The sequence below is a fragment of the Poromitra crassiceps genome, assembly GCF_964638095.1.
Source record: "Poromitra crassiceps genome assembly, chromosome: 28".
NCBI lineage: Eukaryota > Metazoa > Chordata > Actinopteri > Beryciformes > Melamphaidae > Poromitra > Poromitra crassiceps.
Window position 1 is genome coordinate 13842319 of NC_139651.1, and position 21630 is coordinate 13863948.

At 44.7% G+C, this 21630-nt stretch overlaps 1 protein-coding gene across 1 annotated transcript in view; it reads left to right on the plus strand.

Moving 5' to 3' along the window:
• Positions 1 to 21630, plus strand: part of znf507 (zinc finger protein 507) — a gene marked incomplete at its 5' end in the record, with an annotated part of 64708 nt that overhangs the window by 36492 nt on the left and 6586 nt on the right. Inside the window, 3 exons of the mRNA XM_083662157.1 lie at positions 13001 to 15451; positions 18136 to 18253; positions 19217 to 19325. Of these exons, the coding sequence (XP_083518283.1) occupies positions 13001 to 15451; positions 18136 to 18253; positions 19217 to 19325 (2678 nt within the window). The remainder of the gene's footprint in view (positions 1 to 13000; positions 15452 to 18135; positions 18254 to 19216; positions 19326 to 21630) is intronic.

Sequence of the window (21630 nt, forward strand, 5' to 3'; positions counted from 1 at the left end):
GACCATCCTGCAGCGAGGCCTAATGATATGTACTTACCAAGGTTTGGGGGAGGATTCCAATTAGCGCACAACTTTCCACAACTAGGGCCTTTTATTAAAAGCAAAGATGAAGATTATTGCCATTTAATTATTCATATAAGAGAAAACAACTAATCCTTAAGTGGAGGGAATTAAAATAGGAAACCTGCTCTATCAGAAGTGGATATTAAAATTGTGCTGCAACAAAAACAACTGCTTTAAATTCAATCAAAAATACATATGGATATATTGGGGTTATTATTATTGTAGATACATTTTGATGGATCCAATCAACTCTTTTTTTTTAATTACCTAAAATTGTGCCTCTATGTGAATGGTCATCAAACCTCTATTTACAGTGTTGTGTGGGTTCCATATTGTGGTTGTCCTCACACTCCCAGCTTTTCTTTTTAAAACTTTTTAAATAAATAAATAAAATAAATAAATAAATCATACAATTACAATCATAAAGAAATCTCCATGGGGCCCTATTAATAGTTTGGTCATAATGAAATAGAAAACAAATGGAATCTGCCAACCATGATGTCTGCAAATGTGAATAACCAGCCCACCTACGGCCCCAACGAACGCCGCTATATCTATTCACTTATTTATTAATTCACTTCATTTCATTCACGTGCTCACTTGATCAATAAGTAATTAATTTTGCGGCTGAGGGAAAACAGCTCCTTAGCATGTGGCTAAGCGCTAATGTCGCTGTGGTCTGGGACTCTTTTTTTCTGTGGAAAACTTCTGATTAAAATTTGCGGTGTGGAGGAATTAGGAAATGATCAAATAGACTTGTTTTGTCTCCTCTCTGTTCGTCTGACTTCGTTTGTTTCCATGGGCAATCTACACACACACACACACACACACACACACACACACACACACACACACACACACACACACACACACACACACACACAGTTAACTACAACGACTCAAATGTGCATAATTGCAACACTTTTATTATATTGACGGCCATCATAACCAGTGATGTAGTGGTAAATAAAAAGGAAGGTAAACTATGGCCCAGAGCTGGTGATCATTAAAATGGCAGCCACTAATATACACAGAAATCAATTTATATGAGTGAAATAACATTCATTTATGGGGGGTTTTCTGATTAAAAAAACCTATCCTTAAAATACCATTCAAACTTTTGATGCTATTCACTATGTTGTACTGTGAATGTATCTCATTTACAAGTATGCCATGCCTAAATAAGATAATTCACCATACATTTTTCCATTGACTTTTCGTAAAATCCTTATAAAAAGAGTTTTACTTACAAACCAAGTGATGATTCAGCTATATTCAGAATCACGAGAGACCATAGAACATTTCACTTGGACCAAACCAAAAAAATAGTTGATTTTTCTTTCAAGTGAAATGTTCTATATGGTCTCTCCTGATTCTATAGCTGAATCACTTGGTTTGTCCAAGTCAGTCGCGTCGGGGGGGGCACAAACTCAAGCAAAGGGGGCACTGAGTGCAGCATTAGCAAGGATGTAGAAAAGGTTTTTCCTCACCAACATTTAGCCTCACTTTGGAGCGTTGGGGTGGCACCTGGGGTGGCCAATTAGATTTCAGGGGTGGGGCCACTCCCTAGAAACTCCCCTGGTCCAAGTAAAATGAAATCCCTTAGGGCCCATGCCGAACCCGGTAGACTTAGTTTGCTTTCTCACTGGCGCCCCGGTACCGTTCACGAGCACACTTGTCCCCAAATTGACCCCCGTTTCGGAACGTTTGACGAGTGTGAACGTTGCGTTCTGTTCCGTTCTGCGCCCGGACGCACAACGGGGAACCGTGACAGGATCCACTTGGAAAGGTGGTCTGGGGAGCGCTTTGGCGTGCCCGGGAACGGAACACGTGCGAATGTGAACGTTCCGAACCACATAGACAACACACGGGCGAGGATACACTCCAGGCGTAGTTGATGACGCACGTGCACTCTGTTCCGTTCCCGAGCGCGGAAGAAATGTTGTAATGTGAAAGCTGGCCAGCGGGGGGAGAGGGGAGGGGGGGCAAACGTGCCCCGGGCGCGGGACGTAACGAAAGCAATCATTCCCAGTGAGAAAGCACCCTTAGTCACTCTGTTATAATCCACGAGTGGAGGTCAAAGTTCACCCACCTTTAGAGGAATCCTGACACTTACTGTACAACCAGCTCTTTAAATCGACGTAAACCCCACCTTTTCACAATAAAAGTCCCTCGACCTCGAGAAACCACCACACCCACCATCAGATCCATTTCCTCCCAGTTCCTCCATAATATAAGATTCATATTTCTTGATCCGGCACCAGGCGCCCCCGACGGCTCATGAACACACACTATTTCCATTCTTCAAGTGAAAGCGTCATTATGCTGTGTTGGTGCAGTTTGTCGTCATCGTTGTTGTCGGTGGCGGGCGGCGGTGTTGCGGCTGTTGCGCCCCCCCCCCCCCCCACACACACACACACACACTATTTTTCTTTTCCAGGTGAACCGTGGCTGCGAGATTGGCCGGGGCAGCGGAAAGAGAAATCACACCGGAGAGGAAGGGAAATCGGATCAGCGAGCACAATAAAGCAACAACTCCAAAGAAAATGACCTGGGAAGCAAAGCCGCCTGCACGCCCACCTCTCCCAGAGAGAGAGAGAGAGGGGGGGGGCGGGGGGGAGAGAGAAAGAAAGAGAGACAGAGAGAGAGAGAAACAGAGAGAGAAACAGAGAGAGAAAGGGTATATTTTTAAGGGAAGAAGGAGTGTGAGACATATAACTACAGGCTGTCGTTTTGTTTGCTCACTCCGCGTGGCAAAATGGAGGACATACATCGTCCCTTATTGCCTCAAAAAGAGAAAAAAGAAAAAGACCCACAATGCAATTCCAGTCGCCCTTGGGTGTGGCGTGGCGCTGGTCACTCGGGGAGTGTGCTGCAGGAGTCACATGGTTCAGATGGATCACATCAATTTGCCACAAAAACAATATGGGCCCTCTCTCTCTCTCTCTCTCTCTCTCTCTCTCTCTCACTCTCTCTCTCAGTGTGTGTGTGTCTCTCTCTCTCTCTCTCTCTCTCTCTCTCTCTTTCTCTTTCTCTCCCTCTCTCTCTCTCTCAGCCTCCAGTGCATCACATAATACAGTATAAGAGAAGAAGAGAAGTGTTAATTTGCAAAAAAACACGTACCGGTCTCCCCGTTTGTATTTTCTATCTGTTTATATAGATGTATTTAGATTGCAATTACTTTATTTCTTGCATATTTTTAATGAAACATCATCATTAAAACATTTTCACCTGATCATTTTCACACAACACATCAATAATGTTTTTTTTAATGTCCACTCCAGTGAGTACCAAACAGGTGTCGTTTATTCATTTCAAGAATGGCATTTTAGCCTACCTGTTTTTGCAAATGAACTCTTCGGCAAATAGCTGCTTGACCACTCTCCTGATCACCCCCTTATTCACTCTCTCTCTCTCTCTCTCTCTCTCCCTCTCTCTCTCTCTCTCTCTCTCTCCCTCTCTCTCTCTCTCTCTCTCCCCTCTGTCTCTGTTTCTCTCTCTCCCAATTTCAATTCAATTAATTTCACTTTAATTCAAATATTCTTTATTGGCACGACAGGAAAGAAACCTATATGCTTACAAAGCATCCCATGAGGTTAATATTGGAGACATGAACAGATGACCATTAATTAAACACTAATCAATAAATATCAGTGTCATCAGCGATAATATAACAAAGAAACACAATGGAACAATTTAGTTCAATTGAAATGATCCCTTTCTTTCTCTCTCCATCCCTCTATGCATCTGGCACTGACCAGCAGCTTACCACTGCCACCCTGTGGTGAGGCATGGAGTGGCGTGAAGCAAGTCCAAATGAGGCATATGAAGATGAGCCACCAGATTTGAATTATGCACTCTGAATTTGTATGTGATCAGTGAAATTGAATGTTCGCATTTGAATCTGAAAAATGAACTTGCATTTACTCTTCTTGAATTCGCTGTTTTCTATATTCATTTAATCCGTTTAATTTCAAAGTAATACAGATTCAGAATTCTCTTTTGGCCATTCTGCGAAGCAGTAGATGAGGTGCAGAGAAAGTGGAGACAGGTGAGGCAGAAGGTAGTCTCGCTAGCCAGACTCTCTCTCTACAACGGGGGAGAGTCTTGCTGCTAATACCTCCACTCTGGTATAGCGGGAGGGAAAGACTCTGTTTACCTTGACCACCATCCACCGAAAGTAGCCTACCAAGCAGGCCTGCTTTATTGCACAATCCAGATCCAATCGTTTTCAGCGTGTAGCAACGAGCTAGCATTGTTGATGTTGTTTCACAGCGGCGCAGGCATTTGAGATAGACAGATTCGTCACGGAGGGAGCGGAAAGGAAATCCATAAATGGTCACAGCCGGTCGGTCAGAGCCGGTCGGAGCCAATGGCAGAGCTTAGAGGGAGCAGAAAGGGACCGACTGAAATGGTCCGCACCAATGGCAGAGCTTATACAGTACCAGCAGCCTGTTTCCATGCAGCCAGACTTCTCTCCCGGCAGCGTTTCTTGCGGAGTGCAGAGAACTGCTCGGAAAGCAGCAAATTGTATTTGCATTATGTATATGTATGTATGTATAAGCATTATGTATTTATTTTTGTAGTTTTTGATTTATAAGTGCAGAGACAGAGTTAAATAAATGTTCATTTAAGTTCAGCAATTTTGTCTCATTTGTCAAATTAAATTGTTGTATTTTATCAGATGCAAATAAGTAAATATCACGGCATTATATAGCTATCGGAGCGGAGGTGAGTGAGAAAAGAAACACATTGATGGTTAAGAGTAAGACTGAATAATGACATCAGACAACAGTCTAAAGCGAATGTTAATTTAAAATGAGATATTCCTCTAAATCTGGCTTCAAACGGCCACAATTTGAGGACAAAACTGCGCAATTTATTCCCGGCGCCCCTGCCTATCTGACTATAACTCGAACCCTGTTCACACTCATCAAACGGACCAGACCTGAGGTCAATTTGGGGTCAAGTGTGCTCAGAAACTGTCCTTGGTCCCTAATGTGAAACCACCCTTAGTCATGCTGGGGACTGTTCATACGCGGGGGTGGGCCAAATTCTTCTGGGTCGTGTTAACACTTCCGTTGGTTCACGGCGTGAAATACAAAAGAACGTCAGAAGAAGAGAGTTGTTTTTGTAGTGGACAGTGCAGGGGGTAAAACAAAGAACGTAGCCTACTACTTTGAGCTCGGTACACAGCAAGCAAGCAGAGTATCCAGTGTTAGCCAGGTCAGATAACGTTATCGTCGACAATGACGAGCACTTTCTTGTAAAACACACCGGGAGTCCAACAAAGAAAGCTTCAGATGGTTTTCTCTCCCCCGAGCGCAGCGCAAGCCACTTACGTCTATAAGACCCGCAGACGTTAACGTAATTCCCTGGAATGCGAGACTTAACGAGCCAGTTACATGGCATTGCATTCTTAGACATTGCCATTTGCTTTTATTTGGTATGTTACATACAATTGGCTAAATTATTAGTTAATTCAGAGTTAGACGATATTGGAGCAGCCGGCCTTTTTCTTTTTTTAGCCGGAAGTCGTGACACGACCACACGACCGGGTCAAATGGGCGTGGCTACATAAGGTGAATAGGGACTAAAGGAGCCCTGACTCAGAGTGACACCAGTTTACAGCAATTGCACTAGAAAACATGTTATCATTTCCAACTAACAGAGGAATATCCAGGATTGCAGTCTCTCCTCTAAAAAATTTGTTTGAAAGTGAACTAACTCTCTTTAATCACTCTACCCCAATGCAAAATACACACTTGGAACTCAATTAAACGTTGAAGTAGGGCTGCAACTAACGATTATTTTCATAATCGATTAATCTGACGATTATAAAATGTCAGAACAAGGTAGCAAATGACGATCAGTGTTTCCCAAAGCCCAAGATGACGCCCTCAAATGTCTTGTTTTGTCCACAACTCAAAGAGAATATCAGTTTGCTGTCATACAGGAGTAAAGAAACCAGAAAATATTCACATTTAAGAAGCTGGAATCAGATCATTTTGACCTTTTCTCTTAAAATTGTACTCTGAACGATGAATCGATTATCAAAATAATCTAATAATCTACTAATTGAGCTCTACATTGAAGGATTTCAATCACATTCTTGATGACATAACCTGTTGATCGATCATACAATTGAATGTCCCTTCTTATTCCGTTCATTTGAGGCCTTCTCTCTCGTTCACATTCAATCAATCCACTCACTGAGCCGCCCTGCAGGTGGGGAGGAAAAGCACGCCTGGAATAATAGCTTAAACTGAAGTATGACTTTAATACTTCAATAGAAATAACCTGCTCCAACATTTTCAAAGGAGCAGGAGGCTGAGTTGCCCGGGGGGCCAGAGCGTAATGTGTGAGCGGAGGTATATGGGCTGTCACTTCAGATTAGAGAACAGGCTCTGTGTGTGCCGCTGACAGAGAGGCAGCCGGGGTAATAGGTGGTGGAGGGGATTATAGTTCATAAAAATCACATAGGAATGGAGATGGGGAACGATGAAATATGACATTTTCCAGCACAGTGTTGTTTTACACCAATTTACGCCTGAATTACAGTGTGTGTGTGTGTGTGTGTGTGTGTGTGTGTAGGTGTGCGTGTGTCCGTGTCTATGTGTACACAGTCCAGCTTGTACAGATGTGGTTGTATCACGCGATGTCACCACACGGATCTATCTATACAACCTATAGGCTATACATGAGGGGGGATAACACTTTCAGTTGAATTCACAAGTTCATTTATTTATTTGATTTGACCGCACAAGCTCTCTTTTTCAAGGACGCCCTGATTACAGCATACAAAAAAACATAAAACAATTACAAAATTACGCTAGGCCTACATATAAAACAATAAAATATCACACGAAAAGCACAGATGCAGACAAATCATGACAAATCAGACAAATCATTTCATAAAAGTGATTCTGATTCTGATTCTGAAATAAGAGGGCTACGAAAAACAAGTGCAATCCCTCATGCATCTTCTGAACGTCTCTATGATGACCGGTTGGTCCAGTTGAGAGAGTCCAGCAGCTTGTTCCATCTATCAGGAGTGTCAAAGGTGAAAGTGGTCTTTCCTGACTCACTATTCATACAGTATGTGGAGTGACCAATCTAATGTGTGTCTGATATCCTGCTGTGGCACTGAAACTTCACTTCAATCCATGCAGAGTTTCAAAGGAAAAGTCACCAGGGTTTTTGAGCATTTTCACCATTCCTCCAAGACCCACATCATATATTCTCCTATGTTAACACTGAAGAACCTAAAAGAAAGAAGAGAGCCTCGACTTTCATAGGGGAAAAACAGTTTGATTCTACCTACCTTCATCCGTTCTTTCGTTATCGATACTTGAAGGTAGTGTTCACCGAAAACGTCTGTCTGTCCCTGGAAAAGCGGAGAAAAATGCATTTTTCTCAATGAAAAATGCATTTTTCTCAATGAAAAGTCATGTTCACGGATCCAGAACCAAATCACATGTCTCTGATGGCGGATACTGGCCGGTGTTATACCAAACTATGCACCTCATATGATTTGGTTTCGCTTTCCGCCCAAACATGCCTCTGGACACAACTTTTACCGTACCAGCGGTGCGAGAGAAAGATTCACCCCATACTCAGAGAGGGGAGGTGGGGGTCACGCCCTCGTCTTGCCTGGGGCCTTCTGGCTCATGTCTGATGGCTGAAATGTACACTCAAAAGACTGCTTTGAGTGACTGCCAGCCAGGAGTCCATCTGACAGCGCCATAGACTCATGGAGGGACCAGATATGCAGGGGGAAGGGACCTTCAACGGCGAGCCAAGGTTGCTGGCGAATTCAATTTTTTTTTGCCGTTTTTCTAAAACTAGGAATTGAGCGTGCGTATACCGCGCTCGAATCATAGGGTGGAGACTCTGGAGAATCTACAGTACCTTTTCCCCTTAACTCACCTTGTCCTCTTCTCCCTATCTACTTATACTCCCACCACTTATAGCCTCAGCCGAAGGCTTTATTATTAGAAGCATTTTCTGAAAATTGTGTTACACTTCAAAAGTCATACAAGTGGTCTTTGTTTGTGAAGATTATCCTGCTGAACACAAATGACCACTCCCATAAACTTGTGTTAACCACAGACCTTATTTTATGCATTGAAGTGAAATCCCCATTCTAAAAGCCCATTCACTTTTCCCTGTAGCTCCAACATTCACTCATTCCTGTCGTGCTCTATTGCCTTTTCCCCTTACGAACCAGTCCAGCATGGCGGCGATTTGCCACTTCCGGACTCATTCCTGAATTTGATGAAGAGGGGGGCTCACTATCATTTACAAACACTAGGAGGAGACATTGCTCCACAGCTCCCAATCCTCTTCTTTGATAGCTTCTTGGGCATCCTTTTAGTGTGTTGCTGCTAGATAAGAGGCCACAGTGTTTTCATCATATATTGTATGGTTTAGGTTTTACATTCACATTTGGCTGTTAACACAGCAACCTGGGAGATGTCACGTATTGAAACTAAATGATGCTACATGTATTCAGATCTAGTTTGGTGCGACTCCGGACCGGTATTGTGTTGTGTGTGTAAGGTCTGTGTATGTTCTTGGATTTTATTTTGAAGGTCGGCATCCGTATCGGTCGGCCATGGTATGATATCGGGCATCGTCGATAACAGTATTGGTATCGGTTGCTTTAAATCCAGGGAAAAGTCATTCTGTTGCATAAATTATGTGCCAATATGCAGCATATTGTGTAGCAGAAAGCAAGATTTAGGGACACTGTCTGCTGCCATGGCAACAGCTGTTTCTTTTGATGTAACCTAAAGAAAAATCCTGATGTGACCTCAGCAGTGTTGGGGGTAACTCATTACAAAAGTAACATAATATGTAATATATTACTTTTAGCAGTAACTCAGTAATATAACTTATTACTTATAGGATTTCAGTAATGTTATACCAGTTACTTTGTCAAGTAACTCAAGTTACACATTGAGTTACATATTTTTTTAAATCAAAGCACATCGGCTATTTAAATAAAGATACAATCATTTCCTAATCAAACTGTTTTTATGCAAATAACCACTACAGATGACAATAACAAAAGAAAAGAATAACATTTAGAATGTTGGATTGATTACACTGACTTCAAGACGGTTGACATTCTTTTTTGGGATGGTTCCCGGTCAGCGATGTAATTCTGCTGCTGCTGTTGTTTTGGTAAAAGTAATGCAAAAGTAGTGTGATAAGTAACGAGTTACTCTACACAGACAGTAATATTGTAAAGTAACGTATTACTTTCAAATGAAAGTAACTAGTAATATGTAGTATATTACATTTTGAAAGTAACTTGCCCAACACTGGACCTCAGGCACAAGTTATGGCTAAACTTTGAGTGGATGTGCATTTTTATTCAGAACACAATCTTGATTTTGCCATTACAGAGTAGGCCTCTACTAGTATTTGATTGATATAAAACAACTTTAAAAACTTATTTTGTACAGTGTCCATTTTAGTACTACGGGTATTTCTACCCAAAAGCACTTGAACGCGCCGCCAAATCGTTGGAGACCCAGAAAAAGAAGTTTTACGAGGAGCACTTGAAGGCAGCCTGTCAATCGCTCCGCGTTGGTCACCTGACCATACTCCGAGTCACGTGACTTGATATTCCATCCTCGCCATTTTGCAATGTGGGACACAGAGGCCACTTTTTATGGCTAACGAGTAAAACAACGCAATTTTGTTTATGCGCTGAGGCCAAAGAGCGCCGAGCATTCCCGGATCAGTGAGTATTTAACTATTGAAATGCAGCCGTAGGCTCGTTCGTCATTCATTGACGGAAAGGAGCATTTAAATGCCCTTGTACCAATGTGTGTAGTGTGTGTAGCACTGAGACTCGTGTGTGTATGCCAGTGTGTGTGTGTGTGTGTGTGTGTGTGTGTGTGTGTGTTTGATAGCAGGCAGCAAACGAAGCTAACTCGCTAAGTAACAGATATAACAGTGTGGGTTGTCGCGCTGCCTCTCACCTAGAGATTCCCTTTGAACTTGATGCGAAGCATTTGATCGAGCGTTTAAAGTTTGCTGCCCCCAAGTAACATTCGATTTGGGCAAAGGGGTTTGTTCGATGTCAGTGTGAGTTGGGAGGGCTGCTCCTCCTAACTTGTGTCTGTCTACTGGGGACTGAGAGTGCATGGAGAATATTTTTAGCCTGTGACATAAGGCTGTTGGATGTCTCTCTGACCCTGAGCAAAGCAAAGCCCAAATCAAAGTAGAGAGAGAGAGAAAAAACCTTGATCTTATGAGGTCAGAAGGCCAAGCTGCATCTGCCTTAGCAACTGACAAAGTTATATTTCGTCGATAACATGGTTTTGTCAGATTTTTTTTACATGCATAATAGAGGCAAGGCAATCCACTAATATCAAATGTCTTATCTTTTTGAATGTAACTATTCTTTCAGATGGTCAATGTCTAGGTTAGGTCCCACTCAATTTCAATTCAGCATTAACGCAGATCATAATGACAGCTTAGTTAAGGACTCTGGAAGCTTTCCAAGTTGCTGGTATGAAATTCATTTGGAAGATATTTTGCTGTCAAAAGCAGAAGTAGCAGAAACCATAAAATGGTTTGCGGTTCGAAAGTGAATCACAAAGCGGAAAGTGTAGGAATTTATAGAAGGAATTTGACCGCATGATATTTGTGGCTATTTCCCCTTTTTGTTCAAGCCTGGTTTGTCAACAAACGCACATGGTGGCTATAGACGAGTAGTGACAGGGCTTATAGTTAGTTAAGCTATCAAGATGGTCATTTGGCTCCATTCCTACAGACCCTTGGTAAATATTGTGATCCTTAAGCTGCAAAACATGAATTGTCTCCTTTAGGCCCAAAAAACACTATGTGTTTGTCTTTGGCAGCTGTAAACACAAAGCAAGACTTGATGCACCACATTTCTCCCTCCAAGTCAAATAGGGACACTGCGGATCACGTCATCATTCAGAAACCACGCCCAAAACGGGGGAAAACAACCCCACCCCAGCCAATCCTGGCGTTCTCCTATGTCGCGTGCATGGTTGCGTGTTGCACACAAAGATCGTATATACGGAAGATGAACACTCCAACTTATTTTGACAGCTAGATCCACATTTTTCTTCTCGTCAATTCTCAATAGCTTCCTTGTTTTGCTCGGGAGTACAAAAAAACTTTAATTGCCGATTTTTTACATTTGTTGTCTCTGCAGCCCCACCACACAACAGCTTTTAGCGGAAAATGAGGCTGGTGTATGGAAGTGAATGGAGTGCTTTTCCCCGTGATGGGCATGGCCTATTTCATGCAGTGTCTCTTTGGAAATTTGTCACTGTGTACATTTACTAGCCTGGGTCCAGACTTTCAAATCCGCGCACTCCACAGAGTTTAGTTTGGCTGCTCTTTTTCCGGCATCGTTATATGCAAATGCATTTTCTCTGCTTTTCTAACCCTCCGAGCCAAGGGGGTGGGACTAAGGATTGGCCAATCAGTGTCACTAAACAGCCCAACAGGCGGGGACCAGCTGTTGTCAGTGCGGTTGTCAAGACTGGGCCGAGGAGTAAACTACGACGGCTGTCGGCTGCGGCTGTTGCCTGCTGTCGAGGCTGTTTACGTTTAAATTGATTTCAAGTACCAATTACTTTGAAATCCAAATGGCACACTGCTTGGAGGGCATTTATTCCAAGGGGAATGTGTGACTTGAGTAACTAACGTAAGATTCAGTCCGATATACGTTAGCCTTGGTCTCTAGTGATTGGTTGGAATTCCCCTGGGGGGGGATCCCGTCATAGAGATAACTCAAACAGTGCAATCTCAGACTAGAAGATAGCACCTAGCTTCAGCTAGCCTAGCTACTACTTCCCCTGCTGACTTTCACCTAACCTTATCTTCTTTCCTAACTAATATAACCGCTGCTCACTTGTTGTCAGTGTCTGGCAGACACTTGACTTAGCACTTTGCCTCAGCGTGGCATGAGCTACCAACCAACCGCTCCACTCACCAGCATCTACCAACCGCTCCACTCACCAGCATCACATCGACAGAAAAGTGACACTGTGGTATCCTGTTGGGCCCTTGCAAAGTTTGCAGTTCATTTGCCAAAGGGGGTAGGAAGTTATACTTTAAAAAGTTTACACTAGCTAGAGCAATAAATTAGCATTATATATATCTATCTATCTATATATCTATATCTATATATATCTATATCTATATCTATATCTATATATATATATATGTAAGGGATAATGTATTGTGAGCCGGTGATTACTGGCGAAATAATGACCGACAGGTGAATGATTGAGCCCGACGCGCAGCGGAGGGGTTAATAATTCACCTGAAGGTCATTATCCCTTACGTAATCACCTGCTCACTATACATTATCCCGCTTAGAACATGGCCTACAACTAAATCATTCAATAATCTGACAAAAATAATTATTCAAATAGATTTTCTAATAGCGTTTTCAACGACAAAGCGGTTTCATTCGTAATTGGCACACAAGACACCACAGCTGCAACTGGTTGGCCTAATTAGTAGTGTTTGCTGACAAAAGCTCTTATCAACTGATTAATCCAGGTGTGGCAGAGCAGCGGTCGGTTGTCGAGAAATAATGACCGGTGAATCTTGTTGATTGACCAATCAGAATCGAGTATTCAAGAGAGCCGTGTTCTAAATATATATATATATATATATATATATATATATATATATATATATATATATATATATATATATATATACAGTCAGTGTCATCCCCCTCCTGACCTCTTAACCCTGACCACAGTTAGTAGGCCTATATTATCATTATTATTGATATCAAATCAGATAAATCATTCCAGGATTTTATTCGGCACCTTTAGCGGTGTAACATTTCTGTTGAACCCAAAAGGTTTATTATTGTTGCATCAGCCACATTACACTTTTTTTTTTTGCTGTGTTTCCTGTCCAGGTCATGGAGGAGATCAGTGATGTAGCCGTACTCTTCACACATGCTGCCTCCTCCACCACCACCTCCACCCCGCCAGCCTTGGGCTCCCACTATCAAGCCCAAACCATTCAAGCGGTTGAGGAGGTGGACGCCTCCCAGAGGTTCCAGCAGAAACAGGCTGCAGACTCCCTCATCCAGGTCATCGAGAAGCTCAGCAAGATCGTGGAGAAACGGCCCCAGCGCCGCTGCACCTTGGCCGGACAGAAGAGAGCCCTGCAGCAGGCCTCTCCCGGAGGGGCAGGAGGAACGCCAGAGGCAGCGAGGGGCAGCAGAGGGGCCTCGCCCTACAGGAAAGCCAGGAGGAAGAGCGAGGACGCCGGCTCCACCGACAGCGCCCTCCCTCCCTCTGCGTCAGGTGACAGTAACAACAACAGCATCGCCGTAACGCCGGAGTTCACCGGCAGCACCAACGTCAGCAGCCACAAGCGGACGGTGACGTGCTACCAGTGCAGCCTGTGCCGCTACCTGTCGCCCACGCTGCCCCTGCTGAAGGAGCACCTGAAGCAGCACGACGAGCAGCACAGCGACCTCATCCTCATGTGCTCCGAGTGCCGCTTCACCTCCCGCCACCAGGCGGAGCTAGAGGCGCACGTCAGGCTGCACTTCGACGACGGAGGCGACCCGGGAAGGGATCCGTCCGCGACGGAGCTTCATCCGCACGGCGAGGGGAAGGAAGAGGCACTGAGACGGGGGGACGCCGACGGGGCTCGAGGCGCCGGCGCGTGTGCCGGGGTCCTCGAAAGCTCCGAGGACGGTGCCCAGCAGCTCCAGCAGAAGAAGAAGTGGTACAGCTACGGGGAGTACGGCCTGTACCGCTGCCTGATCTGCAGCTACGTGTGCAGCCAGCAGCGGATGCTCAAGACCCACGCCTGGAAGCACGCCGGCCTGGTCGACTGCTCTTACCCCATCTTTGAGGACGAAGACGGGGCTCCCGCTAGAAGAGAGGCCCAGGCTTCGGCAGGCCTCTCTCTCGCCAACACCGCCGCAACCAGAGAGGAACTTGTTCTCTCCCCCGCCGTTCTGCAAGACAAAAGCCTGCAAAAGATCCCTGCGACCTTCAAGCTCCAGCTCTGCGCTCCTTTGGCCGTCGACAACAAGAGGGATCTGATTAATCACCCTGTCGGCAATCACAAGGAAAGCCCGATGGCGGCGGCAGAGGAAGAGGAGGAAAGCATTGTCTACCCCATCAAAGAGGAGCCGCTGGTCGAGGTGCAGGTGACGACGGAGGCGGAGACCGAGGTGGAGGTCGATCGTTACCACAGCGGCACCTCCTCCGTGTCAGACAGCCTACTGTCATCGGCTCAGAAGATCATCAACAGCAGTCCGAACAGCGCCGGCCACATCAACGTGATCGTGGAGCGCCTGCCCTCGGCCGAGGACTCCGTCATGGCCGCCAATCCCCTTCTCCTCAGCCCGGACATGGCCGAGGACAAGAGCCTACTGGACGCTGAGGTAGAAGACATGTGTCACCTGGAGCCCGCTCACCAGCAGCAGCAGCAGCCGGAATCAGACAGAGCGGTCAAGGTAGAAGCGGACAGTAGCTGGAGCGCCGCTAGCGGTAGCGACAGACAGGCGTTAGGAGCTGATATTAAACCCTCCATCGCTATGAGCAGCGAGCCGCCTCGGGACGAGAACATCCCCCCGGTCGGTCGCAGGAGGACCCACTCCGAGTCTCTGCGCCTGCACTCGCTGGCCGCCGAGGCCCTGGTCACGATGCCCATGCGGACCCCCGAGCTCCCCACCTCCAGCGCCACGGCAGGTCTCAGGACCATTTACGCCCCGGCGCAGAGTCCCGACACAGGCCAGAGACTGGTGGAGGTGACGTCCGCAGCAGCAGCGGCGAGGGCGTCCGAGGCGGAGACGGCGGCGGCTCTGCTGGGCTTGGAGCTCCACGGCGAGGGCAGGGAGGAGGGGCTGGAGAGCCTGGCGCTGGCGGAGGTCGACGACGAAGGTCCCGCCACCAAAGCCGGCATCAGCCTGTCTCTGCTCACCGTCATCGAGCGACTCCGGGAGCGCTCCGACCAGAACGCCTCGGACGAGGACATCCTGCGAGAGCTTCAGGACAACGCGCAGTTCCAACACGGGGCGGCGGGCGGCGTGGTGGCGGGGAACGGGGTCGTGTGCGGCATCGGCGGGATGGTGGACGCGGTCGTCGCCTCGCCCGACGGCGGTCTGGTGGACTACTTCCCCGGCAGCGAGAGGCCGTACCGGTGCCGCCTGTGCCGCTACAGCAGCGGCAACAAGGGCTACATCAAGCAGCACCTACGGGTGCACCGGCAGAGGGAGCCGTACCAGTGTCCCATCTGCGAGCACATCGCCTCCGACAGCAAGGACCTGGAGAGCCACATGATCCACCACTGCAAGACCAGGATGTACCAGTGCAAGCAGTGCCCAGATGCCTTCCACTATAAGGTGGGTTTTGCTGAAAGTTCACTTTCACCTGTCGGCAATTTGAGCTTTTCAAATGCAAGCAGTAAAGTCCTCTCTTTTTTCTTCATCCAAAAATCGAAACATTGTTTAAGATGATGTTCATAATATTAAAATCATATTTGAGGTCTGAGCTAGCCTTGGTTGCCTACTGCCTTAGTCATTGTAGACAGCGACGGACGTTCAGGCTATGCTAAACCACAACTAAAGGTGCGTTCACACCGACCTATTAAAGTTTTTCGCTGGCATCGAGTTTACATACAAAGTCAATGCAAATGAGCGATTGAGCGTATATTCGCCCGGGAGAAAAATCGCTGGGCGTCCGAGCGACAGAGACAGAGCAATAGCGCGAAAATTCGCTCGTTGCCCGAGATGAAATATCCCAACTCGAGCGAAATTTCACTGCCAACAGTCGCTTGCCGCTCAACGCTGATTGGCTGCCGTAACCCTGGAGTATTTATTCATTCTTGCATCGGGGGAAAACACAGTTGTGTTGTTTGTGTTTTCATCCTGTCTAACGTTAGAGCTTTGTGCTGCTTGTTTCTTGACAGTGAAGATCTCTCTCGTTTCTCGCTGCACCTCGCCCACATCTATCAGCGGGCCGACACAGGTGCTGCCAATTGTGCACAAATAGTCTCTCCCTCTCTCCGAGCTCTGAGTATGAACACCTCGGCCCGAGTGCACTCCCGGTTTGCGGAGCAATTTAAACATAGCGACAGAGCGATTCCAAAGGGTTGAATCGAGCGACAGGGAGAAAAATAAATATCTCGGTGTGAACACAGCTTAAGCTAAAAGGAGAGGCAGAGGCAATCAGGACAGCATATGCATGCCAATGTACATGTCTCAACATCCCGGGATGCTGATAATATTCACCGCCCTCCTCCTCTCGGACCGCCACCTCGTTCTCATCAAGAAGAAAATGTCTCCCCGCGTTGTTGTGTCTGTGCAACCCAAACAGTGGACAAATTGGCCACGTGAGGTGATGGCCCTTGATAGTGAGAGATGAAATGAGATGATGAGGAGATGAGGAGCTTAGGACAGGACTGGAGTTCACCTCGTTTCCACGATGCAGGTAGAGGAGAGATCTATTGATTATGCCGCTATCCTGAGACTCCAGCAGAGATCATTAAGTTCATCATATTATCTGACAGATTTGGGTTAGAATTGGGCCCCGAAAGTTTCCAATAGAGAGGCAAAGTGAACGTCACTTCCTGCTTCAGCACTGTACCAGAGATTTTCTTCCGCATTTTATTTTCCCATAGACATTTCGTAAAATGCTTATAAAAATAGTTTTACTTGGTCAAACCAAACGGGTCAGCTATATTTAGAATCGGGAGAGAGCATAGAACATTTCACTTGGACCAAAACTTAAAAACATTGAAAAAATATTTTCTTTAAACCTGCATTTTCTTTACGTTTTGGTCCGAGTGAAATGTTATGCGATGTCTCCTGTTCCTAAATATATCTGAACCGTTTGCTTTGAACAGGTAAAACTATTTTTATAAGCATTTTACGAAATGTCTATGGGAAAATAAATGGGGGATGAAAATCTCTGGTACAGTGCTGAAGCAGGAAGTGACGTTCCACTTTGGCTCTCTATTAGGGATGTCAACGGTTAACCGTTAATCGATTAACCGTCGCTAACGTCGTTGTTCGGTTATTGCTGTCGGTCTATCAGTTAATATAATTTTTTTTTTTTTTTTTTTTTTTTTTGGTCTATTTACTCAATGAGCTCATGCCCAAACAAGGCGTGTCTATTTAGATGCTGAAATGTTAATGCTTTTTGTGTTAGAAATTCTAACACAAAAAGAATTTGTGTTGAAATGTTGATGCTTTTTGTTAATGCTTGTTAATGCTTTTTGTGTTAGAAATTCTAACACAAAAAGCATTAACATTTCAGCATCTAAATAGACACGCCTTGTTTGGGCATGAGTTCATTGAGTAAATAGACACACAAAAAAAAAAAAAACATTTTTTTTTTTTTTTTTTTTTAATATTAAAAAATTATGAATTAACCGATAGGTTAATCGATTATTAGCGTCGGTTAATCGAAAGTGAAATTAACCGAAAATTGACATCCCTACTCTCTATAGTGGAGGCTGAATGATGGGCCATATAGTGGAGTGTTGATTAACAGATTGACAGAATCAATGCTCCACTAAATGTGGACAGTTTTGATTTTTACTGAGCTCACCCTCCAAGACGCACCAAAAGTGAAGAACGTCGTAGAACATTTTAACGGACAGAAAGTTACTAATTTATTCAATAAGTCCAAGTTTATCATATCAAGTTTATGCACACATTTCAAATAATTGCTTCGTTTTTATGGACTTGAGGCCGGAAATTAAAAACCCATTAAATGTCACTTTTTTCACTCTTATGCAGCCAAGCTGTTTTTCTTATCCGTTTTAATATCTTGAAAATAAATGAGTCTACTTTTGTTTTCATCCCGATTGTGTCGTTTACTATAACCTAATCATGGAAGTGGGGGGAAAGTCAGATTTAATGGATTTTCATATCAGGCCTCAAGGCAATCAAAACTAGAACCTGAAATGTTCAAATTTAATTTGAAAATATACATAGAGGGCTGTGTATATTGCAATTTCTATATATGACACTCATGGCGTGTGATAGTTTATTTTGTTATTTGTTGTATTTGTCTACCGTAGAGTCAGCTGAGAAACCATGAACGAGAGCATCACAGCCTGAGCAACACCGTGGCGGCCCTCACGCCGCTGACGGAGACCGTGGCCATGGTGGACGATGCTGAGCAGGTGACAGACGAAGGTGAGAGACGCAGCAGCACATTGTCACGGGTGAAACCTTGGCCCACCACGTTGGGTAGCCTTGTTCAGGAAATCCCTAGTCTCTTAAAACAGACTGTATCATCTACATCCGGCGAATGCAGCTATATACAGTCTGTACGTTACACCCCCAGAACATGCACAAGGAAGTTGGGAAAAAAACCTTCAGACTGGAAGGAAGTTCTACGGAATCCGACCAATCACGACACGCGAATGCGGCATATTGGATTCTGATTGGACTAATGAGCGGAAGACCCGCCTTTCTGCCGGCATATTGGATTCTGATTGGACTAATGAGCGGAAGACCCGCCTTTCTGCTTCCCATTCCGGTTGGTGCATGATTCTCCCCCACGAAGTATAGACGGTATGGCGGAAGCATTTGAAAATTGCGGAAGCCAACTCGTCTGTTCTAAGAGACTAGGAAATCCCTGCAGACGGATGAAAACTGTCTGAAAATGTCCACTTTACAATCACGGTCATGAAATGTAGCCAGCATATAAAAGGCCTTATGATGTTTCAGTCAAAGTGATACAAAAAACATTTTCAGTGTTTCAAGGTTTTCAATGATATAACTCTTTATTAAGCCGAGACCACGAGACTGTTCCAGTCTTGCCCGACTAGGACAGTTCAGACTAAACACTTGAAAGTGTTCACACTACGCAACAGGACAAACATGGTCGTCACACATGAAGATGGCAGCAGGCACGCTTAAAAGTAGATTTTTGTAAGGATATCATTGCTTTAAATTATAGTACATAGTTAGGGAGGTGTCCTTACGACCTGTAGCCTGACCTAGGTTTTAATGTGTTTTATATCAACATGTACTCTCCCTCCCTGACCCTCCCTCTTCACAGTTTTTACAGAAGGACCTCAGTCACCTCATATTGTCAGTGTTTTTGTCGATGGCGTTTTCAGAAATGTCTCCATCTACTTTGTTTGTCCGCAGTGTGCAGCCTGCAGAAGGTGTATAAGTGTGATGTGTGCGACTACACCAGCTCCACCTACGTCGGGGTGAGGAACCACCGGCGCATTCACAACTCTGACAAGCCTTACCGGTGAGTGAAGAACCTTCCCAAATACCACCGACCTCACTGCTCAGACACAAGCGTTGGCCACTCAAGAGCATTCCAGGGTGTCTGCAAGTCCTGAAAAAGTCTGCAATTATATGATCTAAAACCCAAGGCCTTAAAAAGGTCTTCACAGAAATTCACTTTTGCGGTTTATTGGCTTAACGTCATGAGTTGTTTTAACAGTTATGTTTATTTACTCAAACTGGTGGTCTTACCACAACGGAAACAACTCATGGACTTTATTGTGTTTTAAATCCTTGATCATTTAAATACTGTTGCATGGGGTTTTTATCTGTTCATTGTGTATTTTGAATAGAGCTGCAACGATTAGTCGATCGACAGAAAATTAATCGACAACTATTTTGATAATCGATTAATCGTTTTCAGTACAATTTTAAGAGAAAAGGTCAAACTTCTCTGATTCCAGCTTCTTAAATGTGAATATTTTCTGATTTATTTACTCCAAAACAAGACATTTGAGGGCGTCATCTTGGGCTTTGGGAAACACTGATCGTCATTTGCACACCATTTTCGGACATTTTATAGACCAAACAACTAATCGATTAATCGAGAAAATAATCGACAGATTAATCGATTATGAAAATAATCGTTAGTTGCAGCCCTAATTTTTAACAAGTGTCACAAATAAATCCAGTCGTTCATTCATTGCATTACTTTCTGAATATTAAAAAGTCTTCGGTTCGGCCGAATGTGACTTGCAGACACCCTGTAACTCCAATGCATTACTTTTGCTGAGCAATTGGGACAGGCTTAGTTTTACAGGGGGAGTGTGGGTAATAACAGAGCCTATGTATATTTATTACAGTCCTATCCAAATCTGCCGTGTCAGTATTTTTTTACGGACTGCTCCTGTGTGAGTAAAAATGTGGTCTTCTTGTTCCCGCTGTAAAATGCGCAGTAAAAAAACACCCTCAGAGAGAACTAGTCATGTCCAAATAGATTCCTTCAGATATTGAGCTCAGACCCAAAGTCCTCGGCTCTCTGCTCTTGTTACGACTCCTGCAGCCATGTTGTCATGTTGTGTCATTTGCAGGAGTCTTGTATGACGCATGGTACATTTCCACAATAGATTAGACACACCCATCTCTGTCTTTCGGGAGACTCATTTCAAAGATCTCTTATCCCTGGGTTAATATTTTATTTGTGCACATTGTCCCGATGAAGCCTAATCCAACTGAATATGGCATAGTCAGTTTGGTGACCTGACCGGACAAAATTGGTTGACTAATAACCATGTTGATAGATATACCATCTTTGTGAAAATAGGCAAAGGATCACAATGGCATTCTGCGATATCTGACATGCCATACTGCCTACAGTTGCTAACAGGTTCTAGTAATGCAGGCACGTCCAACGTCCGGCCCTGGGGCCAATTGCGGCCCGCGGACAGATTTTAAGTGGCCCTCATCTTGTCTCTCAAAATATACTAATATGTGGCCCTCCACACAGTATTGGTTAATCAAGCAAGTTCACTTTGAATTTCTTCCCTTCACCTAACGATGACAGCACTGTTATACAGTTTGTACAAGCACCAGGTAGGAACAGCACATGCAGAACTAATGTTTTCAGATGGTAAACAAAGTACATTTGTACGTGATTTTTTATTTTATTTTTGTATAACTCATATGATGCGAGAAGCACCTGGCCCCCTGGCATTTTCACATGATCTAATCTGGAACCCATTCAAAAAAGGTTTGGACACCCCTGCATAAGTAATGGGAACATTCAGAGTCCAGTGTCCTGTCTTATCCTGGTACTGTCCATTTATCCATTACCATTATTTCTATTGGTGCATCCATAATCAATTGACTGTTGGTGAGTAGAGCTTCCACGATTAATCGATTATGAAAAGAATCGTTAGTGGCAGCCCTAATGGTGAGTGAGCGAGCGAACCAGACAGGCTCCAGACTTCATCCCCTCCCCCCCTTTTTTACCACATGAAAACAGACTTATCTTATCCATATGGGTTCATTCCCTCTGAATTACATTGTACTCTTGCTGTACATGTCATCTCATGGATGCCCATTAGGTGGCAGTGGGCGCCAGGTAAAGCCCAGTCCAGCAAAGTGATTTGATCCATGAAGACCCAGTGAAGTCACACACTGAGCTGTTGTATTTGTCACACCGCGGCAGCGCTGTGTTCACACACGCACACACAGGATGTGTGTCAGCAGCACATGGCCTTTGTCTCAACACCCAGCCCCGCCTCCGTGGTGTCAACACAAACTTGCTGTCTTAACAGGAAGTAAATAGCTGCGAGGCATATATA